The 25,700-nt window shown below is 50.7% G+C and overlaps 10 protein-coding genes across 10 annotated transcripts; 4 read left to right on the top strand and 6 right to left on the bottom strand.

The window, feature by feature from the left end:
- Positions 1-33: 33 nt before the first annotated feature.
- BGZ61DRAFT_459382 (glycosyl hydrolase family 61-domain-containing protein) lies at positions 34-1,352 on the top strand. The gene has a single exon (XM_046246903.1). The coding sequence runs from the start codon at positions 159-161 to the stop codon at positions 1,263-1,265; it is 1,107 nt and encodes a 368-aa protein (XP_046099466.1). The 5' UTR covers positions 34-158; the 3' UTR covers positions 1,266-1,352.
- Positions 1,353-1,933: 581 nt separating this feature from the next.
- Positions 1,934-3,174, top strand: BGZ61DRAFT_508997 (uncharacterized protein). The gene is made up of 2 exons (XM_046251986.1): positions 1,934-2,239; positions 2,316-3,174. Exons 1-2 carry the CDS (start codon positions 2,089-2,091, stop codon positions 3,101-3,103), a joined length of 939 nt encoding a protein of 312 aa, XP_046099465.1. The 5' UTR covers positions 1,934-2,088; the 3' UTR covers positions 3,104-3,174.
- An 83-nt stretch (positions 3,175-3,257) lies between these two features.
- Positions 3,258-4,898, bottom strand: BGZ61DRAFT_428412 (major facilitator superfamily domain-containing protein; the record flags this gene model as incomplete). The annotated part of the gene is made up of 2 exons (XM_046243752.1): positions 3,258-4,067; positions 4,122-4,898. The coding sequence occupies 2 exons, from the start codon at positions 4,896-4,898 to the stop codon at positions 3,258-3,260; spliced, it is 1,587 nt and encodes a 528-aa protein (XP_046099464.1).
- Positions 4,899-7,125: 2,227 nt separating this feature from the next.
- Positions 7,126-7,926, bottom strand: BGZ61DRAFT_537105 (uncharacterized protein; the record flags this gene model as incomplete). Its single annotated transcript, XM_046254489.1, has 3 exons — positions 7,126-7,362; positions 7,465-7,673; positions 7,731-7,926. 3 exons carry the CDS (start codon positions 7,924-7,926, stop codon positions 7,126-7,128), a joined length of 642 nt encoding a protein of 213 aa, XP_046099463.1.
- A 4,040-nt stretch (positions 7,927-11,966) lies between these two features.
- Positions 11,967-13,945, top strand: BGZ61DRAFT_459378 (uncharacterized protein). The gene is made up of 3 exons (XM_046246902.1): positions 11,967-12,416; positions 12,536-13,028; positions 13,121-13,945. Exons 1-3 carry the CDS (start codon positions 11,972-11,974, stop codon positions 13,914-13,916), a joined length of 1,734 nt encoding a protein of 577 aa, XP_046099462.1. The 5' UTR covers positions 11,967-11,971; the 3' UTR covers positions 13,917-13,945.
- Positions 13,946-14,448: 503 nt separating this feature from the next.
- On the top strand, positions 14,449-15,271 carry BGZ61DRAFT_428405 (phosphatidylethanolamine-binding protein; the record flags this gene model as incomplete). Its single annotated transcript, XM_046243751.1, has 3 exons — positions 14,449-14,741; positions 14,793-14,986; positions 15,079-15,271. Exons 1-3 carry the CDS (start codon positions 14,535-14,537, stop codon positions 15,269-15,271), a joined length of 594 nt encoding a protein of 197 aa, XP_046099461.1. The 5' UTR covers positions 14,449-14,534.
- A 132-nt stretch (positions 15,272-15,403) lies between these two features.
- On the bottom strand, positions 15,404-18,789 carry BGZ61DRAFT_482807 (uncharacterized protein; the record flags this gene model as incomplete). The annotated part of the gene is made up of 4 exons (XM_046249427.1): positions 15,404-16,597; positions 16,656-17,664; positions 17,714-18,465; positions 18,514-18,789. The coding sequence occupies 4 exons, from the start codon at positions 18,787-18,789 to the stop codon at positions 15,404-15,406; spliced, it is 3,231 nt and encodes a 1,076-aa protein (XP_046099460.1).
- A 575-nt stretch (positions 18,790-19,364) lies between these two features.
- BGZ61DRAFT_398584 (fungal-specific transcription factor domain-containing protein) lies at positions 19,365-22,164 on the bottom strand. The gene is made up of 6 exons (XM_046242998.1): positions 22,008-22,164; positions 21,083-21,799; positions 20,595-21,029; positions 20,131-20,548; positions 19,610-20,074; positions 19,365-19,541 (listed from the first exon to the last, which is right to left on the bottom strand). Exons 2-6 carry the CDS (start codon positions 21,688-21,690, stop codon positions 19,443-19,445), a joined length of 2,025 nt encoding a protein of 674 aa, XP_046099459.1. The 5' UTR covers positions 21,691-21,799; positions 22,008-22,164; the 3' UTR covers positions 19,365-19,442.
- Positions 22,165-22,381: 217 nt separating this feature from the next.
- On the bottom strand, positions 22,382-23,975 carry BGZ61DRAFT_508993 (enolase C-terminal domain-like protein). Its single transcript, XM_046251985.1, has 4 exons — positions 23,606-23,975; positions 23,438-23,547; positions 23,274-23,385; positions 22,382-23,224 (listed from the first exon to the last, which is right to left on the bottom strand). Exons 1-4 carry the CDS (start codon positions 23,779-23,781, stop codon positions 22,477-22,479), a joined length of 1,146 nt encoding a protein of 381 aa, XP_046099458.1. The 5' UTR covers positions 23,782-23,975; the 3' UTR covers positions 22,382-22,476.
- Positions 23,976-24,090: 115 nt separating this feature from the next.
- BGZ61DRAFT_428397 (aldehyde reductase) lies at positions 24,091-25,446 on the bottom strand. The gene is made up of 3 exons (XM_046243750.1): positions 25,241-25,446; positions 24,733-25,187; positions 24,091-24,680 (listed from the first exon to the last, which is right to left on the bottom strand). Exons 1-3 carry the CDS (start codon positions 25,307-25,309, stop codon positions 24,218-24,220), a joined length of 987 nt encoding a protein of 328 aa, XP_046099457.1. The 5' UTR covers positions 25,310-25,446; the 3' UTR covers positions 24,091-24,217.
- Positions 25,447-25,700: the final 254 nt, after the last annotated feature.

Below are 25,700 nucleotides of genomic sequence, written 5' to 3'. Positions count from 1 at the left end.
CAAATGCTGTTTTGATCTCCTAATATCACCCACAATCTACTCCTCTTCAATTTGATTACAGCTTCCTGGATCTTTGTTCGGCGTTGGATTTGCGGTTGCAACTCTCTACAAGCGCCAACATACTTCCTTCCTCTTCCTCATTCAAGTCAACGCATACAATGGCTATCATCAAAATATCCTCGCTTGTTACCATTGTGGCCTCTGTCGCCAATGTTGCCGCCCACGGACATGTTGACTGGCTCATTACCAACGGCGTGGCTTACAGAGGCTATGATGCTCCGGCCTTCTCTTGGAATCCCAACCATGACCCTGTAGTTGGCTGGACCATTGGGGCTACAGATAATGGTTACGTTGAGCCTAACAGCTTCGGTGAACCTGATATTATCTGCCATAAGGGTGCCAAGGCAGCGCGAGGTCATGTCACTGTACAGGCGGGAGAAAAGATCAACCTGAAATGGAACACATGGCCTGAGTCTCACAAAGGACCGGTTATTGACTACTTGGCCAAGTGCCCGGGTAACTGCGAGGATGCAGACAAGACGCAGCTGGAGTTCTTCAAGATCAGTGTTAGCGGACTGATTGACATGTCTCTCCAGAGCGGGAAGTGGGGGGCCGATGTCCTCGTTGCAAATGGTTTCTCCTGGACGGTCCAGATTCCCGCCAACCTGGCTGCGGGAAACTATGTTTTGCGGCATGAGATCATTGCCCTCCACGGCAGTGGCCAACCAAATGGTGCCCAGAACTATCCCCAGTGCTTCAACATCAAAGTTACCGGCGGCGGCTCTCTGGCTCCGGCAGGCGTCAAGGGCACGTCGTTGTATAAGTCAAACGACCCCGGTATTTTGTTCAACCTCTACACCACACCACTGTCGTATACAATCCCCGGCCCAACTCTTGTTTCTGGCTTGCCATCTACGGTTGCCCAAGCCGCCACTAGTGCATCTGTCACGTCCAGTGCCACGGTGCCAGGCCAGAGTCAAGGCAGCAGCACAACCGCTTCGCAAACCTCGTCTTCTGCCCCGAATTCGAATGTCCAGTCAACTTCGACCACGTCAATAGGCGCTGGGGTCACTACCCTCAGAACCACGACAACGACGTCAAGCATCGCATCTGCAACCTCAACCGAGGGCATCATTTGTGGGCCAATCAGTGGAGGGTTGCCCAAATACAGCCAATGTGGTGGCAAGGACTACACAGGGCCTACAGTGTGCGCGTGGGGTTCTACATGTCAAGTGTTGAACCCGTATTACTCTCAGTGTCTTTAGTTGTGCTAGGGGTGTCTGGGTTCAGTTAATGCTTTGGGGTTATCTATCGTTAATGAGTGTGAATAACAACGATGAAATTGATTACAATATATCACCTCCGCTGTAGGGCGGTGGACCTATAACCGGCAAGTGATTTATGTGTAATTCCTGTTTGGATTCATACCATCTGAGCCTTTCAAAGCTCGCACGTACATATATAGAGGCAACGAGTGAGGTGAGCGAATGTCATATTTGGAAGGGCAATTATTCATATTGCCAAGCTAAAAGATATAAACATGTAATGTATTAAACTTACTTGGTGAATGGAGGCAAATTCGGCGTCAATCATAAACCGCCAAAAGTAAAGGCTAGACTGTATACGATTTGATGCAGTGACACTAATGCAACTTGCTGACACTTGGCTCCACTCCTTTTGCAGGGTCGACTCCACTCGAGACGAAGTTATCCAAGCAAAAGCCAAGAAAACAGGGACAAGGAGTATTTGGTGAATAAAGGCAGCTGAGGAGAGTCAGTGAAGGTCATGATAAGGGAGAATTTGGTGGTAGAAACCCTTGGAACATAGTCGAACGGCTGGAACACAAACTCCTTGCTTAATCTTAATAAGCTACTTCCGAGGTTCATCCCCCGGACCTTTCGGCGTTTGGCCTATCTCCTGATCAAGCTCCGCCACGAGTCAGTGCGGTGTGGTGCAACGGGAGGAGAATCATGTCCCACCCAAACACTAAAGGTAAGCAGGTCGCATAAATATGGACGCTACGTGGTACGCTCAAGCGAGAGGAGCCGGCATCTGTTCCTCCTCCCCTTCCGAACATCACCGAACGTCATGGATCAACTTGGCCCCAATTACCCGCTCGTTCTGTTGCAGCCGATGCAGCAGCGATCAGAAGTGCGCAATACCACGGATGATTGGACTGGCGTGACAAGCACGGCCCAGAGGAGAAAACTACAGAACCGGCTTAATCAAAGGGCTCGCCGTTAGTGACGCCATACCCTAGTTCGCTGTAAGATGATCACTCAGCTGACATTCCCTCTCTGTGGTTGGGTCTTTAGGAAGAAGAAAGATGGAACTGAACCCAGGTGGCGCTGCAAATAGCAACGCCCATGCGATGATAGCATCTGCAGCCATGTCTCCTCATTATGCGGACAGCCTAGTGCAAGCAAAACACCTGGTGGACCGCCATGGTACAGAGGATGCTCGTAAAGATCAGACCTCGCAACGGCTGCGTTGTCATCTAGTAAGCGAAGAGAAGCAGATGATGGTCCGTAAATTTGCGCAACAAGCCTACGTCGAGTACGTGGCGGGGATGCATTGCCTCGGCAACCTCCCAACCTTGATGGGAGTCAACGTCTTCTACGCGCTGTCCCGCAATGCTACAGCTCTGGGTGTTACCGAGGAGTGGCTCCTATGTGATGGCTTGTCACCGTTCTCTTGCCAGGGGCCTGGCTTGGGCGAATACTCATTGGAAGCAATGGAAACGCCTACAATTTCCCGTCCCCAGTCCCTCCATCCAACGGGAATGCAGCTTTCCATTCCCCACCACCCCTGGATCGATCTATTCCCTGTGCCTCGATTCCGAGACAACGTTCTGGTTGCGATTACCAAAGCTGACGCAATCGACGAAGATGAGCTGTGCTACGACATGGTCGAAGTCACTGACGGCGGTGTGACAGACAAGGCAGCACTTATAATCTGGGGCGAACCGTGGGATCCGCGGGCCTGGGAGGTGAGCGAGACCTTCTTAAGGAAGTGGGGGTCGTTGCTAGAAGGCTGTTGGGAAATGCAGGAGGCGACAAATTACTGGCGTGCGAAAAGAGGAGAAAAGAGGCTCACATTTTGATGCGTTATGGACCACATGTGAGGGGCAAGGAGCGCTGCGTGTTTATAGTATCATAGTAACGGAAAGGAAACCTTGAATAACTATTGGTATATCTATCAATATCGGGTTCAGTCAGGGCTGCCTCAGGCGCAGTAAAGCCAATGTAAGACCTCCTCTACTCTGCAACCGCAAATCGACTCCGTTTTCTCAAGGCCGCTCCCTTCGACCACAGCACAAATACGCCAATGATGCACCCGGAACACAACCCACCCAGTAAACTCGTACCCTTCGATACCCCAAGCGTATCATACAATGGTGTGCTCCACAATACCGAGGCAAGAGCCATGCCGGCACGGCAGAAGGTATTCGCCCCCAGGAGGCTAGCCGCGTACTGCGGATACGCAAGGGACAAATAGACAAAGATACTCTGAATGATGATGCAAAACCCTCCACTGGAAAGCATCACCCCTATACTCGGAACAATCCAGTGAATTTCCGGTCGGGCAGTCCACGCAAACAGAAAGAGGCCAATGGGAACGAAGAAACTGGCAAAAACCGCAGGGACCAGCCGAACCTCGGGTTCCAATTGTCGGCCTTCACGCACGGCGCGATTGACAACAAAATGGATAAAGGATAGATATGGCACGCCGGCGACGAGGACTGCAACCAGAACCGACATGAAGACAAGTCCCATCTCTCCCCAATTCATGCCATATATGTCCACGTACACGAAAGGGAAGACCTCGAAGAACGAGTAGAATATGGCGTAAATCAGGCCGCAGTACAGGCTTGTAAAGAGCACAGAAGGGTCGAGAAGGTTGATTTTCCACGGAATCATGAGCGAGTTGCGGGCGATGGTTGCGGCAGAGAGATGCTGTTGCGATATTTCCGACTGGGACTTGTAGTTTGCATTGTTCATCAAGGCGCGGAGTCGAGCAGCGCGGCGGTGAAGAATATTCGCGGCCGAGGTTTCGGGGAGAAGAAGCTTTGGAAGAATGAGAATCAACAGCCATTTTTGTCAAATAAGAATTAAACTTACCATGTTGACGAGAGAGAAGCTCGATATCCAAAGTATTTCCCACATTGCCCATCGCCAGTTTTTCGTGGGAACACTGAACCCAGCAATCATAGGACCTACAGACGGACCAGCAAGTGGAAAGAATGCCCAGAGATACAAGGCATACGGCATGGCCAGCGGTGCAGTGATGTCGCTGATGGAGCCACCCCCGTTGGCGAGACCCGGCGAACCGAAGAAGCCCTGAAGGAAGCGCAATATCATGAAGCCAGGAATGTTGTCTGCCAGCGCAGTTGGAACCGAAAGCACAACGAATAGTATAAGCGTCGTCACGTACACCGGGTTGCGCCCAATGGACGCAATCTCTGACGGTGGACCGAAAACCAGGGGTCCAAGCCCGTACCCAAGGACGTAGAGACCAAGCCCCAAAGAAGCCGTGACGCTTGAGATGCCGTATATTCTCATAAGTTCGGGAGCGGCGGGCGTGTATATCGATGATGACATGTAGATGGCAAAGGTGTAGATATTGATGGAGAGATGGAGGTATGCCTTCTTCCACGCGGACCAGTTCTGTGGATTCTCCTTGTCTTCGTCGGAGTACCAATCCACGATGATCCATTCCTGTGCCCCTTCGACTTCTGATGAAGGCTCGGAACCACGATTTCTCGAGGCGTCATAGTACCGTTCTGGCAGTTTAAAGCCTGGCTGCTCGTCCGGATACTTGAGGAGACCGCCTTTGGTCGCCCTGCGAACGAGCTGACCTAAGGGAGTGTCTCGGAAAAGGGGTGCAAGTTCCGCCATGGTGAGGAACTGAATAAATGAAAACGAGCTACGCCTTTAAGAAATGAAAAAGAACTGGAAGCCATGATCTAGATGGTCGACGATTTAAGGTCTATTTAAGGCTTCCCAAATGTATTGTGTACTGTTTTTCGCCCATCTTGGGAGAAAGTCTGGGGTTCCGGTTTAGGTTAAGTTGTCAGCATGCTGCATTAGTGCCTGGAACCAGAAGCTCCACCACCCCCAGGATCCGTTATTAGCACCCGACGTCCCGACTCGCGCCTAAAATACAGGGCAATAACAGATTTTGGCCACCTGGAGGACCAGACTTTTTTACCCTACCTATAGCTAGCAAGGTAGGCCACATCAACAGTATAGGTCACATTCTCAATCAATAAGATCAAATAAATGAGATTGGAGACGGTGAAACCTGATTTATATCGTGCTTGAAATACTAAGCAGGACGTTTCCTCCGATCAAGATTGGAATGGAAGTGGCCGTTGCACACACGACTATACCAATGCATGCCAGAATACCACTACCGCTAAACCAATATCGACCACCGAATATATCTGACAGACAACCAACAGGCCCAAAGACACGGCCAATGCGGCATTTTACACGAGAGGGATTCATGTATATCAAGGGTGGAGGCCCTCTGAACATGATCGAGATCGCTGGGTTTCTCCACGTTCGCTAACTGTGCTGAAGCTCACGAATAAATTCACCAAAGCAGAGCAGGGTAAACAGGTACTTGATGGAGGCAGTAGGGGATAATGCTGGGATGTATCACGAGATATGGGTTCCAGTGGCTACGCGTGTTCTAGACTTATCACCCGGAAACAGGAGCCATTCTAACAGCTGATTACCGGTCGGTGCGTACTTGTACGGTAGCACCTTAGACTAACAACCTACGCTAAAGTGTAACAATAAAAACCCAGAAATTAGAAATCGCAAAATTGCACAATTACAGCCCTATAATTTTAGAGCCTAGCCTCTATATTTATAGAGACCTACCTACTATAGCCCTTTATAGTCTGCAGTTTTTCCAGTGGGCTGTAGCAGCTACAGACTGCAAGCTGTATTCTTATCAGCCAGCCCTCTAGATAATAGAAAATTACTACTGCTATAACAGGCTGTATAGAGAAAAGCTACAGCTACTATTACCTGCTGCGAGAGGTGCTATTACAGCAGCTGCAGGCTGCTATACTGCAGCTGCTATTCCTGAGTAGAAGGCTGACAGCTGCAGTATAAAATTAGGCAAAATATAGCTCTGTAAGGCTGCAGTTTTCAGCTTCTATCTAGATACTAACTGCTTGCTGCAATAGCAGCTACAGCACAACAGCCTGCAGCTGCCGCAATAATGCCTGTTACAGCAAGCAATAATAGCTGCAGCTTTTCTCTATACAGCCTGCTTAGTAGCTGTAATTTTCTATTATCTAGAGAGCTGGCTGGTAAGAATACAGCTTGAAGACTGTAGCTGCTATAGCCCACTGGAAAGACTGTAAACTATAGGGGGCTGTAGTAGGTAGAGCCCTATAAATATAGGGGCTAGACTCTATAACTAAAGGGCTATATTTGTGCGATTTCCGATTTCCGGATTTTGGTTATTGCACTTTATTGCAGTTGGTCTAAGGTGCCACCGGATACCTGAGCCGCTTGCCCGCACTGCTAACGGTATCGACTGAGTCCAGGCGGCGCGTCATGTTCGCGAGGTCAAGGATTTCCATTAAGATCAGCTTTATGATAGGCCCATCAAAGCTACTAGCTAGGTAGGCGCATGTGGCTATCTCACCCCATGGGGTTTCGGGACTTGTGGGGGGTTACTTCTCGGCTTTTTGTTGTAGATCGTGGCAGATGCAAAGGGACAGGACTCGTTTTCCGCGGCCGCGTAACATCACGACCACACCTTTCATGGGTACAGATTAGCCCAGACGACCTTGTCGATAAATTCTACCAGGAAAATAAAGCGAGGCTCTGGAAGTTCATTTTCTAGCTTGGGGTTGGCAAGGAAACTATAACCGGCCCGCATCTCCATTAAGATTTCTGCAGCCCTCTGTTGTTTCTACAATTCTTCTTGTATTTCCAGTTCTCTAATGACCAACTCAATAAATTGTGCACTGTTTAAGCAAATGGAAATCACTTTGCATATGAATATCATCCATTATGACGAAGGTAGCCTTAATTCTTTTCGTTTTGTCTCAAGCCGTAACCCTAGCACCTATATACCCCTCCGGCTATCAACGTGCCTTCACTGAGGTCCGCCGGCAGGGCCGGTGTTGTCCCAGTAATTGTCACCCTTAGCACGGCATGTGCCGATGACACAGTAGTACCCGCCGCCACGATTATCTGAGTTTGGAGACTTAACAATAACAGGGTCGCTGACGATTGTGACGGGATTTCCGGAAGTACTAAAGCCGATAGTAAAGGACTCGGACTCTAGATATCCCACCGAGAAGGACGCAGCTGAGCCGCAGCTGATGACCTCCTGTAAAAAGTTAGTCCGAGGATCTGTGACGCTATTGAGTACGCTGCTGCTCGCACTGATCTGCAGATGATAGTAGTTTTAATCCGGGTCACCGTCGCCCACTGCAACAGTACTCTGGATAGGGGCGCATGGAATAATTTGGCGCTGTTCTTTAACAGTTCTCTCTGCAATAGCTTGGAGCAAGAAGCCAGGAATACCGGGGAGAATGCAATCAACCTCGGCACTTGTAGGATTGAACTTTTTGTTACAGATGGCACCCCACGACAGATCCTTTCTGGCACGAGTCTTGTTGGTAAAGTTGCCGAAATTCACTTAGCCAAAGCCGTTGTCGTCTGCATTAAAGGTAATGGAGAAGTTGACAAAGTTACCAGAATTGATGGTGCTGCTATCGGTTTCTCCATAAAACTCAGTTTTGTCGGAATTGTAGACCTTGAGAGATGTTGTAGAGTCGTCTTTAGCATAGGACCAGATGGCTCGGATTTTCTGGGGAGCAGTTGTTGTGGCATGGGGAGCAGCGAGGGATCCCACAGCCAGGGAAAATAGAAGATTGTAAGTTAACTTCATATTGTGTGATTTTGTTCAGGCCGTTGGTGGAGTTGCTTTGGTTCAAGAGAACATGAGAAGGCAGGCCCCATTTTACTTATACATGTTGAAGGGTGGTGTCCCCGTTTCTCAAAGATATCATTTTCACCGTTTCCATAGGATAACTGGGTCATCTCGAGACTATTGGAAGAACCAAGGCTGTGCAGTTTCATGCTCGCTCCCACAATGTGAGCTTCCTAAATGGGCTCGATCAGTACTCATACATGTGGCCAAAGGATTGCGACCATGGGTACATGGATGGTTGAAGGATCAAATGCCAGACCTTTCTAGGGGTCGATCGATCTATCACTTGGGCTTTTTGCTGCTGCCTTGGATATTCTGCACATGCACGCTAATGCTTTTGCGGATGATTGGGCGGAGGGCGGAGGGGATGTTGAGGTGTTTGCTGGCCTAATATGAACCAATGTACAGCCTCGGTCGAAACGAGGATCCAGTATATGCCCATGTACCCTAATCCTTCGCTGTTCATAGAAGTGGAGGGGAATTTCAAAGGAGCAAAGTGCACCTACGAATGGTGCTACTCGACCTATGGGTGTGGAAGTGGTGGTTCTTGCGAAATTTCGCTTTCAGCTGCGCGATATATCTGTTACTATCCTGTACCGAACATCCTGTAAGACGAAGCGGAGACACGAAAGTTGGAACCAACCATGAGTTGAGAAAAGAAAATCCTCAGCTTGCAAATAATGCAAGTCGAACCTAAAGATTGAGAACTTGTTCGTTTTATTACCCCTCCATTAGAATGCTCCCATAAATTGCTATCACCATCCTAGTGTTGAGACAACCTCTCGAAGGATCAAGTCTGACCACAGGTGACCGCTCAAACGGATATTGCGGCAGGCGGAAAGAACAAGGGTGAGATCAAGATCGTCGGCGCTCAAGCTTAGCTGGGCACTATTACATCCGTCTGTTTGTGGGAAACAGCAGGCCATTACGCACCCCATGTTCTCCGAGGTCGTTTGAAAGAGAACTGGCCACGTGCGAGTCCTATCTTTCACTCTACAAACTAAATCCTGAATCAGAATCTCCGTGGTCGACGTTGTTGAAGATAACCAAGGTCAAGGGTCACATTTTTAGGGTGGCGGAAGGATTCATAGATTGTGGCTCAGTGCTGACGAAAAGTGGAATGTTCCACCGGGGACAGGCTCCCAAACTCATACCTAACACAATGAGCTAGGGCAGTCAGCTTGTAGGCACAATGTTGATCGCCGACACAGTGGAAAGCGACGGCGTAGTCATTTGTATCGTCGTTACAGGCCTTGGGATACCGAAAATCGTTCGGAACGCCTCGGAGCACGATTCACCTTAATTACACCGTCCAATTGAGACTCAAGCGTCCAAAATTGACCTCGTAAATTGTAAAGGAGTGCTAGACCTGCAGGCTCTCGTGTACGACCGATATGGTATTTCTCAGAATATTGATATCTTCAGTAAGATGGATGTACAGCGGATTCGCAGAGGATCAGGTCTTGAAGGATTTTGTACACGCAATCAATCTGGAATATATCCCTGTCAATGGCGTGGGAACTGGATCATGAGCGGGGCGGAGATGACAGCATTGTCTATCCCACGATAACAATATGTGTATCAAGAGCATAGAGGGAGTGTCATGAACTTTTCTGAAGGACTTGAAGCTCTCGCCTTGCGGTAGAAGCCGCCGTCCAAACCATACCTGGTGACTCGAAGGATGAACCCCCCTTGTTGGAAGGCGACCAACGTGCTGGAGCAAGCCATTGGTCGCGTGACCAGTTTTAGAAGAGTGTAGCAATGGCTAAGTGGACACCGCCGAAACAGCTGATGCCCTGGATAAATAATATTAGGCCTTCAAGGCACTGTACAATTCCCATGTTGTGCTTAGAGGAACATATCGCGAGGTCAGCTCATCGCACACTCGGGAGATTTGATCAATTTTACTGAAACTGTTTGTGATAGTTAAATCTCTGAGTTTGCGAGTCAGAGGCTAGGGTGGGCTTAGAGTACAACTGCCGTAGTTGAAAGCGCCTAAAATTTGACTGAATTAGTAGAAAGGACACAACAGCCTGATGGAATTACACAAGAGTCATCTCAAACAGCGGTAACATCTGCAATTGGGCTTGAGGATGTGGATGGTGCAAACCGAGACTAAGTAGGAATTTTGGCTTGTGAAAATACCGAAAACAAGAGTCATTAGTGTGAAGATGTGCACAGAGCTTCTCCATGCGTAATGTTCTCCTTGAAAAACATGTCATAGGGATTGGTTGAACGTGACCCGTTGGCGAGGCGCAAACCCAGTCAATGTTGACGTTGTGTAAGAGCAAAGAGGCGACAATATGGCACCCAGATCAGCGACACGAGTCAAAAATATGTACTCGAGACCGAGGCTCGGAATAATATTTAAACCAGCTGCGTGAAAAATACCAGACCTAGACCTGACCATCATCTGTTGCATGCCTAAAGCATGGATCAGAACTCTCGGCGTAGGATTAGCCAACTAAAAATAGCATACGATTAATTGCTCTTGTGGACATCGTCTCGATAAAATGCTCTAACAAAACAGCCGAGTGCGCCGCCTCGCATTAAATATGTGTCAGCTGAAAAAAAAGTCACTGATCTGCACGACTTGTTCCAATGATCGCTCCTGGATGCCTCCCCTTACTCTGGCTTAGTTGGGACTTGCCCCGGATTGGAAAGTGGGTGGATTCCATCTTTGGACTAGGGTTTTTCAAACGACCCATGCATGGGAATGGGAGATTGATGCCTCGTTCACTATAAATTTTACTGTGGCATTTGACTTGTTGGTAGTGGTATTTAGGACCCTGAAAGAATGCCTTTTGTTTTGTGACCTTCACCGAAATTTCCCTGCGTCAACATCCATTGCCAAGGCCACTTCCAATTAGACCTTCAGCGCCAAACATCCAAGAACCCGACCCGTCAAACTGAGTTGATGCATCTCATCGTTTCTGGGCCTTTGAAATCCCATATCGACGAGAATCTGTATTTCAGAAACCCGCTGAAAAGGAAGGGGGAGGATGCCACGAGTCCGCCGACGTTCCAAGAAGCACTCGCGAGCAAACCGAACGGAGGACGACTGGGAACACGTCTCGGAGCCAGCTCAGAGGCGGCGGATCCAAAATCGCAACGCCCAACGCAAGTTTAGTGAGTGTTGAAATGGACCGGCATCGGGCGTACTAAGACTAACACGAAACCGAAGGGCAGAAGATCAAAGAAACAACTGAAACGGCCAAAAGGGATTCTTTGAACCAATCACATTCCCAAAATAGCTATCGTACCTCTGATGCTCTTGAGATGGTAGAGGAGAGTGAAATCAGTGGACTCCCGTGGGGCAGCATCAACCTACGATATATTATAGCAAAGGGCGACGAAGAGCAGAGGACACAAGTTCAACAAAACCAACTATTAGCGGATGCAAGTATTCTTTGCGGATCCTCTGACGCAGAGCTGCCGACGCGATTAGCAACTCCATTGCTAGATGCAATGGGTGCGTTTTACATCCCACCTGACCTGTTAACAATAGATACAGGATTCCCGGTAGTATGGCCCGAGACATCTGAACAAGGTGAAACTGGAAGGTCCCCTTGCCCTGTAAAATGCGCTGAAGGGGTATTTGCTGTACCTTGAATGTAAATTAGTTAGGAGGAGTACCCAGGTAGCTCGGCTCTGATTTGGGAACGAGATTCGTAGGGAAGATGATACACGACGCATTAGCTGTCCTCAATTAATGGCGTCGAATGACATTGCAAGACAAGACATACCTACCTCCCAGCATTGAACTTTTGCCGGACCTTCTCTTCTCATCGCCTCCTGCATGTCAGCTGAGAATAGCGCGGAACGGGGAATGTCGGGTGTGACACACTGGTCCAATAAGAAAAGACGCGGAGTGCAATCCTTGTCAGAGCCAGCCTCCGCATCTTACTCGAAATGGAGATCACCCACATGCCAAATCAGGTTTGGTCTGGATCGCCAAAGCGGAGTTAAACAGCTTGTGTCCTCCCCTCCCACGAATGCCTTCATGTCTGAGAAAAGCGGTCGACAGCGTACCTCAGCGACAATGGCATCTGGACAACCAGCGCCGTTACTCTTTTTAAACCACCTATCAACTGATAGTTTTCGCAAGGAGCGCCAATTGGACACGCGAGCAAAGGCTCACGCATCGAGGCAAGGCCATCAGCTTAAATCTACCCAACCAAAAAACTTCAAGTTCGTCACTTGCTTCTCGAGGGGTGGGACTGGGCGAGACTCGGATCTCGCTGAGACTAAGGCGTCAACTAAGCCCAGTGGTCGTCCGGCAAAGAGCAAGTCCACGCCCAAAAGAGGTCGTCCGAATGATCAGGATGCCTCTCAGCTGCTACCCAGGGGTATCTCGCCCCGCGGGATAGGCGTCGGCGTCTGGGATCCATTCAACTCCCTTATCGTCCCGAACCTTGCACAAGACGAGCATTTTATGCTCCACTATGGTATGTTGCTCCCCTTTGTTGAACCGCTCTCCAATGCGGTTCCCTGTCACGCCTATCCTCCGATTTATACTTGCATAACATGGACGCGTTGAATAACCCCAGCTGACGCTCTTTCATAGCATTCTCTACCACCTGGTCGGCTTTTGGAGAGTCGGAGGGGGGCAAAAACACATTTGTCCAGCACTGGATGTGGCGGACCATGGAGAACCCTGCCACATTGTATGCCCAACTACTGGGCTCATCTACTCACTATGTCCTCTCCTGCTCCGAGTCCATGTCCCATAGTCACACCATCACCATGGGCCTGCAATGGAAGGCCCAAGCTATCCAAGCCCTACGATGCGAGATCGACGGGTACCAGGCATTCCCTGACGTCGCCATTGCTGATAGCGCACTGGTCGCCATTTTCGTGCTAGCTGTTCACGGGGGGTTTGACCTTTCGCCGCAACCTGAGCCACATCCATTGTCACCATTGGCTACTTACCGCGATATGCATATATATGGTAGGATGACATTTGCTGAAGAGCATGTAAGGGCTCTATATACGTTCATTGAGCAACGAGGTGGGCTTGGGCATATTGACCAACCCACATTCGGATGTGTCATGCACCTGTACGTTTTCCTGAAGATAATATGTTCATCCAATGTCACCTATATACACGACCATCGTTGAAAGGGCTTATCAACTAATCTGTTCTATAAAGGCTCGACATGCTGTACAATGCTCGCCTGGGGTCGGTGCCGAGATTTCCCTGCGATCGCCAGCTGCAAACCATTCTGCAAACTGAACTATGGCAACCTGATCAAAAAGCTACGCATTTGCTCAAGATTCTGGGGAAAGCGTTTCGACTAGGGCTTGGGGACGAGTCGTTGCTCCCAACGTCCCAATTGGACCAAAATATGACTGATATACTAGCAACCATGGCTGAGATCACTGTGGCACTTGATCACTTCCACCGCGGCGGGCCCGGGGCTCCCGAGTCACTTGATGTCCTCGCCAACAACTGCGATTGGGCATCGCACAAACTCTTGTCAACGACTTCACAACTTAGGCCAGATGTAGACGAGCTCGATGCTTGCCAATTGCTAATGGAAACAGGGCCCGTATTGCGAGAAATTTGTCGGTTGTCAAGTCTAATTTTCCTTGACATGATTATTTTACCCACTCCACATCATGCTCAGATAAAATACCGTCACTCCTTGGCGATGTTGCCTCTGGTGTCCGCATTACAAGGGAGCGAATGGAATGCAGATGGATGCGTCTCGGAATTTCTTATCTGGGCCACCATGCTGGGAGCTATTGCCTCAAGATTTACAGAACTCCACGGGTCGTACCTTGATCTTGTTCACGAATATCAAGCCAGACGGTGCTCGACGTGGGAGACTATAAGGCCAAGAATCAACAGGCATTTGTGGCTAGATTGTGTGTGTGACCTACCCGCGGAGATTGTCTGGTCTGAAGCGCAGCGACGACGTGTTTCTGCGGATAACTGCACTTAGAGTAGAATCGTTTGAGACGACAATACGAGTAGCAACCCTCAAATTTATGACATCCCGTTATACTGGAATGAGAGTAATCGTAGCTTTTACGGAATCTAACAGCTAAAAATGTCGCAGATTCTGCAGCTGTACGTGCTTGATAACCCAGAAAATGTGCTCTCAAATGGGTTGCTAGCTAATGCTATCGCAAAGCGCGGTAATCAGAGCTTCCGCTAAAGCCTTTGCATCCATGCAGTTCCACACTCGTAGCGCCTGTATTCATGCAGAGGCCTCCCGATTAGAGCACGCTGCAGCACTTTTGAAGTCAATTTAAAGGGCGGTATTAAAGTCGCAGTTTAACTTGTTCTTGGCGAACATGGAGAGAATGCAAGTGCGGGGTTGTCTTGGCTGCTCGTTCGATGATACGGAGAAAAAGACGAAGAAATATTCCACCAGTCAACACGAGATGCCAGAAACGACCCTGGTTTTGAGACCTGCTATAACTACGCTGGAATGTAGACCATTTCGTCTCAGTCCCCTCGAGACTCGTGCCAGAGAAAAGCCTATTATTAGTGCAATATTTCACCCTGGTCAAGCGGCTCCCAACCATTATCCAGAACACTTTATCCTTTCCGCAATATGGCTCTCGAAGACCTGGCACAAGCCTTGGCGAGCTCCTTGGAACAGGCAAAGCTGGTCCCTGGTTCCGCCGCAAGCATCATTCCACAAGATTTCAAGCCCACAACCGAGCTGAGTGTGAAATTTAATAGAAGATCCCTCGAATTAGGCAACTTGTTCCGCTCTAGCGAATGCAAATCAGCTCCGAGTATTAGCTTCAGCGCAGAGGTGAGTCGCGCTATTAGAATATTCCCTACAGAGGATGCTTAAATCGTCTAGGTTGGTGCTACGTCGCAAGCATCGTACCTGCTCCTCCTCGTTGACCCTGACGCACCAACACCCGATGATCCAAAGTTCGCCTTCTGGCGTCACTGGGTTCTTCCCGGGCTGCAAGTTGCTGGTGGAGAAGTTCAAACAGCCACCCAGACTAAGGATGCCTTGACCGAGTATCTCGGGCCAGGCCCAAAGGACGAGTATGTTAAATTCCCTCCAGGTTCCTTTCTTTATTCCCAGAATGATTGAGAGCTATTGGTATGCATCAAATACTAACTAGAATAAAAAATAGCTCGAAACCTCATCGATACCTATTCCTACTCTTCCGAGAGCCTGTTGGCCTCAGCCTGGCCAAAGAGGATGTAGGTGGTGAGGAATTTGTACAGAGACGATCCTTCGAACCTGCGACGTTCATTGAGAAAAATCAGCTGCAGCTTGTCGGACTGAACTGGATGCTTGGAGCTGGCGATGGATGGAAAGAGTGAAAAGATGTTGAGGCTTCGATAGAAATGCATCAATAGACAGTGTCTCATTGCAACCAAAAATTGTACCTTCTTAAAACACAAACGAAGCCTAACGAAAATCCTGACTTGAACAATGCTGACCCGCCTAATCGCTTAGACCCAATGCTTCTTCCAGCTCGCTACGCACTTTGCAAGCAGCCCACTAGTAACTACATCGTATCCATCTTGAATCGCGCTACTTCTCTTCTCGGTTTCACTCGTCTCAAACACCAAACCTCCCCGGCCTGGCTTGTCGTTATCGTATTTCTCGGTAAAAAAGTCAAGCAACTTAACAGTTGGGTTTAGTATTGGGTCTTGCTCGCCGTCTCGCAGCCGCTGCACCCATTCCCGCTGTGGAACAATCTCAAATTGGAGCCCAGCAGCCTCCAATTCTGGAAGAACATCTTCCGTCCAGCGGACTGTTACAGGATTCTGTAAATGGTAAACGACGTCTGAGTCGTCTCGTATCTGGAAATATCCCGCTGTTTGATCTCCAGAACCAGCCAACCCGCTGAGCTCGAGAACAGCTTGGGCGGATTTGTCAACTGGAAGCCACGAGGGCTTCTCATCTAGAGCAGGAAGGGCGCCAAGCGTAGTGGCCGCGCGGAACATCAGTGGAATCGCTTCTGTTGGGTTCCATAAGCCCATGGCAGAATCTCCGATAATTTGTCCGGAACGCAGCACGCGTGCTTCTATTCCTGTTGCCACTGCAGCAGAATTGACGATATGTTCTGCCACCCACTTGCTGCGAGCATAACCCATATTCTGAGCATGCGCAGGATCTTTGACTAGAGTCTCGAGGACTCGACCTGGTGACGGAGTCCCTGCAGCTGCAGAAATGGAAGAGATGAAGGAAAGGCGAGCTGGGCGACTGAAAGGAACAGACAAACAGAGATCCAGGAGGTTTCGGAGACCAGCAATATGCTGGCCCTCAAAACTCCTGACTGTGAGAGTAAAGTTGACAGCCCATGCAGAGTGAATCACAGATGTTAGGGTAGAACGGATCGCATCATAAGCATCCTTACCGAGGCCGAGATCAGGGAGACTGAGGTCGGCAGGGAGGGCCGTGAACTTTGCAGAGTGATGATATGAAGACAAACCGCCCGCTGTTAGAGACGAGATAATACGCTCATGTGCTGCGCTGTGGTGGGGAGTAAGGCCGCGGGACTTTAGCGAATCAAGTACACGCTCCTGAGCAGCTGAAGGCGAGGAGGCACGAACGAGGCAATACACATGGCGCACTCGTGGGAGAGCAATCAGTTGAGACAGAATATGAGCGCCGAGTGATCCGGTCGCGCCGGTGAGAAGCTGCCGGTTTTCGTCAGTACATCGCTTCAAGTGAACTATCTTTCAGGAGACAACTCACAACAACCTCACCATCAGGAACTTGCTCACCACGCTTGAATGGCTCAAACAAAGAATACTTGGAGACGAGGTCTTGCATAATCTCCGTCTCGGTCTTTTCTTGGACCGTTGATCCCTTTCTAAGTGAGTAGAGATGGGCCGTTAACTGTAAAACGCTGGGATGCTCGAAGACGACGTTTTGGCCGGGAATCTTGCCGCCTAGATCGAGCTCGCGGACGATGTAGGCACGGGTTGTGATGGCTTGCAAGCTGTCGAGGCCAGCGGCGAAGAAATCCATCTCGTCGGTGAGATTTGCAACGCCAACGCGCTCGGCAAGTAATTTCAGCAGGTATTCTTTGAGCTCAGGCATCTCTAGCGCCAGGCGGTCAGCGTTACCAGGAGACTCAAACTTCTGATACGTCTCCTCAATGATGGTTTCGAAATGCCTGTAGCAGGCGGCGCGGATGACAGTCCCCTTATCCGTGCGAGGATACTCAGTGCCGATCGGCAGTATCTCGACCATCTCACGAGAGATGCGACCAAACTGCTCGGCTCTTTCGTTGGCATCTTGGATTGTCGGCCAGAGGATATCGAGAAGCTCCGGAGTTGTCTTGCCAACGGCATGGTCGCCGGGGATGATAAGGAGTCCTGGGAATGCTTTGCCAACACCAAAGACGAGACACTCTTGCACGAGCTCACTCTGGCGAATGCGATGCTCGTACGGTACAGGTAAGACCTTTTCACCATTGAATAGCGTGACACGGTCATCCAGGCGACCCAGGTATTTCCACGCATCAGGAATGGTTGAGTGCTTGATAAAGGTATCTCGGGTGCGGAATGAGTTGGGTGGATCATCTGAGTTGGAGGTAGTCTTGGTTGGAAGGCCATCCAGAACCACAAGCTCGAAAATGTCGGTGGTGACCTCATCAAATAGGAGGTATGGCTTCGTCTTGATCAACGGACGAACATAATTCCATGCTTTATCTGTGTCGGGGTCTCTAAGAGACGTCATAAGCTGACCCATTTCGGTGCTGAGAGATGTTAGCCGGTGTTTCAGTCGTGTCATGATTTGTTACGTACGCGCCATAGTGGGATACGATGTTCACACCGTTTTGCACCAGAAGGTCTCCCAAGTCATCTGGACAACTGCTTCCACCAAAGAGGACCAGTTTGGCCTTTGCCAGCTCTGCGATACCTTCTGGTGTCTCGGCCAATACTTTGAGGGCGTAAGGCACGCAGTGGAAGCTCTCAAAGTTGGCAGCGTTCATGGCTGCAACGAGGTGTCCATTTGTTAAAGGCAAGTTGGCGTTGTACACCGCGGTACGTTTTCCAGTGACCATGCCACGGAACATAGTTGACAGTCCATGGTTATGGAAAAGGGGAAGCGTCACAAAAGCGCGCATCCCACTGCCTGTGGCGTAGTTGCTGAGGCATTGTCTGTGAGTCTGGTAGATCGGTTTTGGTAGGCCGGTGCTTCCGGACGAATGCACAATAAACGAAACAGTATTTTCTTCGTCAATCAACTCTGTCTGGCGCTTGAACCGTGTTGAATATGATGCGTTGTGAGACCAGACCGATTGAGAGATCAACGAAAAGCTCTGAACTGGGTAAGATTCTTGGATACTCTGAGCAACAAGCTCGAGATTTGGTGCTACGATAATTCGAGTGCACTCGGTCTTCTCAAGCAACGAGATGTAGGCCTCAGATGGTAGACGGGTAGAGAGGAACATAACCGAGAAACCCATTCGTGAGAGGGCGAGGAGATTGACGATGTAGTCAAGGTTCGACGGCCCCAAAATACCGACGACCTCAGCCTTGCTGCTCCGCAGCTTCTAAGACAGTATTAGCACGGTAAATTGATATGGGAATGAGTGTCTGACCGTGGGCTTTAGCCCTTGGCTGGTAAGTGCCTTTGCGGCACTGTCTGCAAAGTCATCGAGTTGTTTTGCGGTATAATCCACAAAGTCGGATGCGCCTAATTTGGAGCTGGGATAGGCAATGAGAGGGGTATCCGGAATGCTCTGAGCCTGGAAAATCAGGAACTCGTTGATGCTGTTGATCTTCTCGGGCTCTATGCTCGCAGTGGCTTCTGTTGGCTCTGTGGCATCCAAGCTAGGGGCTTGGCCCAAGATGCTTGAGGTGACTGATGCCATCATGTTGAAAATGGAGAGTAGAGTGTGGACAGAATGGTTACTGTCACCGGCAGAGTCTCAATGCACACCGAAATGATACCGGATTAAATCTCACTGGCTCATTTAAGAAGGCCAATGGCTGAGCATTCCCCGAAGCAGCCGGGAGAGCAAGGAGGGCGGTGCAGATCGGATGGCGGACGGAAAAGGAGCGGAAAAGCCACCAAGGAAGAATAAGGATTGCCGAGCAGGGATGAGTCGCCGCTGCATCCCCGGATCCGACTAGCTTGGATCTCATCATGCGCTCTGCCGCCGGATCGGCAAGCCGGTCGGATAACATGGACATGGGCACGGGTATAGGGAGGAAAAAGTGGTGTTTGGGCTGTTGAATGATGGAATTTGACGGCTCGGCATTTCACCGAGCGCCTCAACTTGATGTTCCATGGAACCATGTCTAAGGCTGACTCAAATTGTCTTTAGTAGTAAGATTTGTTAAAGAATTGGTAGGCTAGCGAGGCAAAGGAGGAGTTCCATGCCCATGGCTTAGATGGATGTAGTATATACGCTCAGTCTTTTCAACAAGCTCCATTGATCCATCCAGTGAAACCTTTGAGTTTAAGTAATACGAGACCAAGTATTTTGCTCAATTTACTACCCTACGTACGCTCACTGATAGCAAGCTAAAGAGCGTTGTGTATTTCCTCGCCGAGACCAATATTCCAGCCTTCCAACTCTCCAACACCAAGAATTGACTGTAGATCACCCATACCTCCGGTAACCTGTTATTGAGTAGGTTAGTAAATTTTGCCCTGCATGGGGAATGCCAGTGCAAAATAAGGCTACTCACCAAAGAATCAAATTGTCCCCAGCCAGTCATCTGAATGATTGAACTTCCTGGGCTGCCATCCGCAAATCCCAACCCATCATCCTGGCCAATTGACAACTGGCCGCCGACGTTCCCGGAACCGGAATCAAGGCCCATGTGCCCTGCTTGCAAATCGACGAGGCCTGCGTTTCCGAAGCGCTCCAGGTTCAAATGTCCGCCCTGCATGTCCAGCCCGGTGCCGTCATCTTGTTCAGCAGTCAATGCAAAGAGATGAGCATTATGACGCAGAAGCTCTGCCCGCAGCTCCTGGAGAACAACGCCGTAGCGATGGGCGAGCGACCCGCTAATAGCAATTGACGTAATCTGGAGTTGGCATTTGGTTGCGGCGTGAAATGCAGGGAGGTAAGTCTCTGGCGGTGCATTCCGTTGTTGGATGGCGAAGACATAGAGTATCACGACGGCACAGAATGCAAAGTAATGCGAGAACTTCTCATGTCAGCCTTAAAACCTCAACATCTTGTGCAAAAATATGAGAAACATACCCAAAAAGTATTATACAGCTGTCCGCCTGCGCTCAGCTCATCGATTTTGCCCACAATGTTCATTGCGGCGACGAGACAGGCCTGAGCATGCTCGTTCGTCAAGCGTTGATTGTGGTTAGCGGTACCACGCCTAGGCGCTCCCAGGTTTGCCAGGCTGGCAAAGTTTCGGAGGAGAAAAGGTCGGTGAATCAAGATCCGCGCGTGCCAACATGCGAGGTTGAGGACGTTTCTCTGGCGAAGGAATATTGGCTGAAGGAGAGACGGGTCGATCCCAGTCGTGTCGACGAGATAGGCGAGGTTGCTGCGCCATTCGTCGATCTCCTTTGAATACTTGGCAGCAAGTTTGTACTGGCTCTCGGTGGATGGTGGGCGGATGCCGTAGAAATCGCGGAGAATATTGGCCACGATGCTCGAGAGCCTGTATGCATGAGTGGAAGCCGAGTGAATTGTGTCTTGTGACTTACTTTATGTGGGCTATAGACCCAGACATGACAGACTGGAGACTGGAGGTTGACAGCGATGACAATTGACCACGAGCCAGTCGATAATCATCGACGCAAAGAGGTAATTCTTGGTCGATGTCATCATCGTGAAATGTCCGCGGCCTTCCAAGGGCAGAACTGAGATAGGTGTCGAGATTGTAAGCACACCAGAAAGTCCGTTTGCGGCACTCCAAGTCAACGTGATCGACAACACTATTCACGTCAACTCGAGACTTGCGATGAATCCCCAGTGCGAGCATCAGATGAGCGGTAGTCCCAAACAGACTCCAGCAGTGGTTGAGTCGTGAATGAGATAAGAGATAGATGCACTGTGCCAGTCTCGCCTGGACACTAGTGAGACGGATGGCGCCTTTTTCAGCAGACAACTGATCTTCAGCGGCGGAAAAGAAGCGTGCACTGGATGAATATCGTTAGCAATAGTGACAGATACAATGCAATGGGGTTAAAACCTTGTAGTTGGTAGGACGGTGCCTGCCTTTGACTTGGGGAAGTTCTCGGCATGGGCAAACACCATGAACAGTACGGCGGTCCTGCTTCGCGCCGCAGACTGCTCTTGCATGGTGCCGTGAGTGTCGTAGAGCTCCTGGAGCCATGTTTCCACGGTTGGACGATGCAGGAATCTGTGAGTCGCTGATGCGAACTCGAAGTACCTACAGACCAATGAATCGGCCTCAGACCGCGGCGGGAGTATCAGGAACCGAGGGTCAAACTGGGGAAGCGGCAAGTCACCAAAGGTAAAGATGGATGAGTCTGACGGTGTTGTAGGCCCCTGCTGCTTCAGCTTCCTCTGAATCCGCAGCAGAAATGAAGCTCCAGAGGCAGGGCCGACATAGTGGCCTTGCAGATCAACCTGTGCCGGCTCTGGAGAGTTACGAGAGGACAGCGTCGTTGAGATGCCACGGGGGCCTTTGGGAGGCTCGAGGGCCTGGTGCTCAATGGAGACGGGGCTAGGAATGTGCTCATCCGGCTGGTGTACATGCGTCTGGTCTCTGATGGCCGCGCCACTGAGCTGCTGTTCTGTGGCGCGCGGCGCGTTGGCTGTCTCCTCGGTGTCCATCTCAATGGACGGGAGGCGTCCCCGGCGATATGACGCTGTATACTTGCATTGAAGTCGAAGACGGGAGCAAACAGCACAGGGGTACTTTCCAGAGCAGCGCGTCTTGCGACTGAGAGACGTTAGCAACAGCACCAAGAGCACCAACAGCCCCAATGCAATCCTGTGGCGATTCGAGGCGTCGACGTATCCATCCACGCACATATCCTCACCGGCCAACTCCGGGTACCCTGTACTATCAAACGAGCCAGAACCTCGAGAACCAGAACCACTTATACACGGCACGAAGGAATTCCAAGACGTGGAAGGGGAAGACTCACGCCTTGCAGCGATCACAGGCCCTGCTGGCCCGGCTCCTCACATGAGGCGACTTTCGCGTCTTGGCCGGCGGTTCCTCATGATTGTCATCATTGCTGGTGCCGTACTCGTGCTCGCTGGCCCCCGGATCCTCGCGGTGCACGCTGGAGCGGTCGTCAGTATCCATAGTTGTGTCTATCCCTGAGCGAAGCGACCGCTGAGCAAGCTGGGGGAGATGGAAAAGGAGTCGGAAAAGGCTTTCGGCTGAGTGGGTGGTGCGGAGTCGATCTGTTTTGTACGTGGTGCTTTTCCGCCGGCGCATCGGATCTCCAGCGGGGTAACGAATGCGGCCCGAGAGAGAGAATCCGGGGTTGTCACTTGAAAGGACACGGATTGGATCGCTTGTACGAGTTTATTTCTTTAGAGTCTAGTCCAGTCTAGTCTAGTCTAGGGTAGATTGAAGTAGAGTGATCGTTTGGTGTGTGACATCCTCTACCATTCTCGCCACTCTCCCCCTGGCCCGACGAACCCCGGACTCACCCACGGCTCCGCGTTCTTGCTGAGCTCGCGGATCTTGGCCTCATCAACGTCGATTCCCAGTCCGGGCCCCGTCATGAGCTTGATGTAACCGTCCTTGACGTCCCAGATCTCGGGGTTCGTGATGTAGGACAGCAAGTCGTGGCCGCCCGTGTTGTAGTGGATGCCGAGACTCATCTCCTGGATCGCAAAGTTGGGCGTCGCCGCGTCGACCTGGATGTTAGCTGCCAGGGCAATAGGCCCCAGTGGGCAATGCGGCGCAAGAGCGACGTCGTATGCCTCTGCCATGGCCGCGATGCGCCTCATTTCCGAGATGCCGCCCACGTGCGAAATGTCCGGCTGCAGAATGTCGACACACGCCGCTTCGAGGAACGGCTTAACGTCCCACCGGCTATGCAGCCGCTCACCCAGGGCAATCGGCGATGTAACGGCCTGTGCGAAGGCCTTGATTCCCTCGAGGTGCTCCGAAAGCAGGGGCTCTTCAATGAACATGGGCCGGTGAGGCGCGAGCAGAGCCGCAAGCTGCTTGGCCATGGGCTTGTGCACGCGGCCGTGGAAGTCAACGCCGGCGTCCATGCCAGCGGCCTTTACGATTTTGACTCGCTCGATACAATCATCGAGTGCGGATGGCGAGTCAAGCCAGCCGAGGTCTTCAGTGCCGTTCATCTTGACGGCAGTGAAGCCTTGGGCCTTGCGCGAGAGTCTAGACGCAATTGTTAGTACTGCCAGAAGACGAGCTTCTCGTGACTTACGCTTGAGCCTCAATATCTGCAGGCCGATCACCACCGATCCATGCATACACCTTGAGCGTGTCTCGGACCTTGCCACCCAGTAGTTCGTAGATTGGCACGCCGAGCTTTCTAGCTGAATGGGTGTCAATTGACTGTGAAACACCACGCACTCATTTCGAACTCACCTTTGAGATCCCAAAGCGCGATGTCAATTCCAGCCAGGGCGCTCATAAACACGGGCCCGCCTCTGTAGAAGCCCATGCGCCAGGACTTTTGCCATATTTGCTCAATGTCACTATATCTCGTAAGACGACGCGCCCGAAAAACAGCCGCGATGGCCGGGATGCACTCACTTGGCCTCCATGCCCGTGTACTGGGCGATCCAGGCATCTAGACATCCTTCGACAGCCTGTGTGTGGCCCTCTAACGAAGCCTCTCCCCAGCCCACGTTCCCAGCGTCGTCGGTGATTTTGACAAACAACCAACGCGGGGGTACGCGGAAATACTCAATCGTGGCGATCTTGCCCATTTTGGATCGTGCCTTGGCAACAGAATGTCGTCTAACGAGAGTTGCCGCACCCAAGACAGCCGGCCTTTTGGTTATAAATGATGGAGATGTTTTGGATGCCCGATGAATGTGAACGGAGGATGGACTCTCGGGGCGGATTTGGCCGGGTCGGATATGCCACCGGGCCGTCCGATGCGGCGTCTCATCCGAGTCGCAACCGGCTCCGACGTCGGGACCTGGAGCGGGGAAACCACATGAACGTACGAGGATTGTGACGAAATATGCATGCAGCAGAGCCTGGATTATTGGAAATAACAGTCCGCGGCCTAACTACTGGGCTGCCGAGGTGCAGCGTATCACCAACGGCCAGGACGTTCGGGACCTTAGATGGTTGAAAGTGAATCGAGCTTAATATCTATAGTCTTAAGTACTGCTTCTATAATAGGCACAATCTATCTTATTTCGCTGCCTTGAGTGCCCTTTGCGCGGCAATCCAATCCTGTCGAGCCTTCTTCAATGTCGCCTCATCGTGCTCGCCAAACACATTCACGCCTAGCCGCAACGGGACATTATATCTATGCGTTCTGTCCAACGCGTTGATGCGCTTAAACGCGGCGTCCGGAAGCTCAAAGTCTTCAAAATTCTCGGCGATGCGAGACGGCGTTACGGACTTGGGAAGCACGACGGTCCCGCGCTGAACCGCCCACTGGATGAGGATTTGAGCTGGCTGCTTGCCGAGCTCCTTGGCGATGGCAATAATCGTCGGGTCGTCTATGGCCTTGGGGAGACCGTAGATGTTGTTACCCGAAGGGCTGTATGCCGTGATTAGGATGTCATTCTTCTTTGACCACTCTAGCAGACCAGGCTGTTGCAGGTAGGGGTGGGCTTCGATTTGGTTAACCACAGGCTTGATTTCAGCGCTACGAGGCTCGTTAGTTGTCATCTCAATCTAGCGCTGGGGATAATACTCACAACTTGAGAATTTCCTCAATCTTTTGTTGAGTAAAATTACTAACTCCGATGCTCTTGATCTTGCCCTTCTTTACGAGGGCCTCCAGAGCTTTCCACGTCTCCTCGATAGGAACGTCGATGACGTGAACACCCTCATCTGAGGGGTCAATTGGAAAGCGGAGCGTTTTCTCCGCCGGCTTCACAAAAGACACGGGCCAGTGGATCAAGTAGAGGTCGACGTAGTCAGTTCCCAGATCCTCGAGGGACTGGTCCAGAGCCTCTTCGACATCCGAACCCTTGTGATGCGTGTTCCAGAGCTTGGAAGTCAGGAAGATCTCGCTGCGCGGGATGCCTGACGCTTTGATGCCAGCGCCGACTTCCTGCTCGTTGTCGTAAACTGCTGCTGCGTCGATGTGACGGTAGCCATGCTTCAGAGCGAACTCGACAGCCCGAGAGACCTCGTTGGGACCCGATTGCTGGTGCAGGTTAGCACGAATTCATAAATATTGTGCACATCTGCAAGTCGCACCCAAGTACCCAGCCCGACGGCGGGAATTGAAAACCCCGAATTAAGCTTGAAGTATCGACCAGACGACATAGTTGCAGATGATGTGTATCACTCCCGTTTGGTATTACCCCGCAGAATAGACACAATCGATACGAATTTTCCGCTGTGATTTTATAAGAACCCAGCCACAAGATTCTTCCAAGGACATGAGTCTGTCGCGAGTTATCCGATCTCGCTTATCCGAAGGCCAGAATCGCGGCTTTCTACCCGGATTTAACTCCAGGTCCCGCCGCATCTCCGTTGCAGGGAGCCGAGCCGAGCCGATGCGTGGGCTGGGATTGAAAAGAAGCGGGCTGGAAGCGGAGGATGAGACCTCTAACTTATGTATCCTGTCGTACGTTTATTGAATTGGCCATGTCTAATATTCAACAAGTACTACTTTATATATGATTATCAATTGTTCGATCAAGATTCCCAATTG

The sequence above is a fragment of the Ilyonectria robusta genome, assembly GCF_021365365.1.
Source record: "Ilyonectria robusta strain PMI_751 chromosome Unknown BGZ61scaffold_22, whole genome shotgun sequence".
Lineage (NCBI taxonomy): Eukaryota > Fungi > Ascomycota > Sordariomycetes > Hypocreales > Nectriaceae > Ilyonectria > Ilyonectria robusta.
Note: the sequence above shows the minus strand (reverse complement) of the source record. Positions and strands in the feature narration are given on the sequence as shown.

Bases quoted from the DNA above. Each gene is read 5' to 3' on its own strand.
- BGZ61DRAFT_459382 (XM_046246903.1), top strand. From the start codon at position 159: ATGGCTATCATCAAAATATCCTCGCTTGTTACCATTGTGGCCTCTGTC.
- BGZ61DRAFT_508997 (XM_046251986.1), top strand. From the start codon at position 2,089: ATGGATCAACTTGGCCCCAATTACCCGCTCGTTCTGTTGCAGCCGATG. The intron at 2,240-2,315 runs GTTAGTGACGCC...TTGGGTCTTTAG, and splicing joins GCTTAATCAAAGGGCTCGCC to GAAGAAGAAAGATGGAACTG.
- BGZ61DRAFT_459378 (XM_046246902.1), top strand. From the start codon at position 11,972: ATGTCTGAGAAAAGCGGTCGACAGCGTACCTCAGCGACAATGGCATCT. The intron at 12,417-12,535 runs GTATGTTGCTCC...GCTCTTTCATAG, and splicing joins GCATTTTATGCTCCACTATG to CATTCTCTACCACCTGGTCG. The intron at 13,029-13,120 runs GTACGTTTTCCT...TGTTCTATAAAG, and splicing joins TTCGGATGTGTCATGCACCT to GCTCGACATGCTGTACAATG.
- BGZ61DRAFT_398584 (XM_046242998.1), bottom strand. From the start codon at position 21,690: ATGGACACCGAGGAGACAGCCAACGCGCCGCGCGCCACAGAACAGCAG. The intron at 20,549-20,594 runs GTAAGTCACAAG...TCATGCATACAG, and splicing joins GGGTCTATAGCCCACATAAA to GCTCTCGAGCATCGTGGCCA. The intron at 20,075-20,130 runs GTATGTTTCTCA...TGACATGAGAAG, and splicing joins AGCTGTATAATACTTTTTGG to TTCTCGCATTACTTTGCATT.
- BGZ61DRAFT_508993 (XM_046251985.1), bottom strand. From the start codon at position 23,781: ATGGGCAAGATCGCCACGATTGAGTATTTCCGCGTACCCCCGCGTTGG. The intron at 23,548-23,605 runs GTGAGTGCATCC...TACGAGATATAG, and splicing joins TACACGGGCATGGAGGCCAA to TGACATTGAGCAAATATGGC. The intron at 23,225-23,273 runs GTAAGTCACGAG...AATTGCGTCTAG, and splicing joins GCAGATATTGAGGCTCAAGC to ACTCTCGCGCAAGGCCCAAG.
- BGZ61DRAFT_428397 (XM_046243750.1), bottom strand. From the start codon at position 25,309: ATGTCGTCTGGTCGATACTTCAAGCTTAATTCGGGGTTTTCAATTCCC. The intron at 25,188-25,240 runs GTGCGACTTGCA...AACCTGCACCAG, and splicing joins CCGTCGGGCTGGGTACTTGG to CAATCGGGTCCCAACGAGGT. The intron at 24,681-24,732 runs GTGAGTATTATC...CGAGCCTCGTAG, and splicing joins ATTGAGGAAATTCTCAAGTT to CGCTGAAATCAAGCCTGTGG.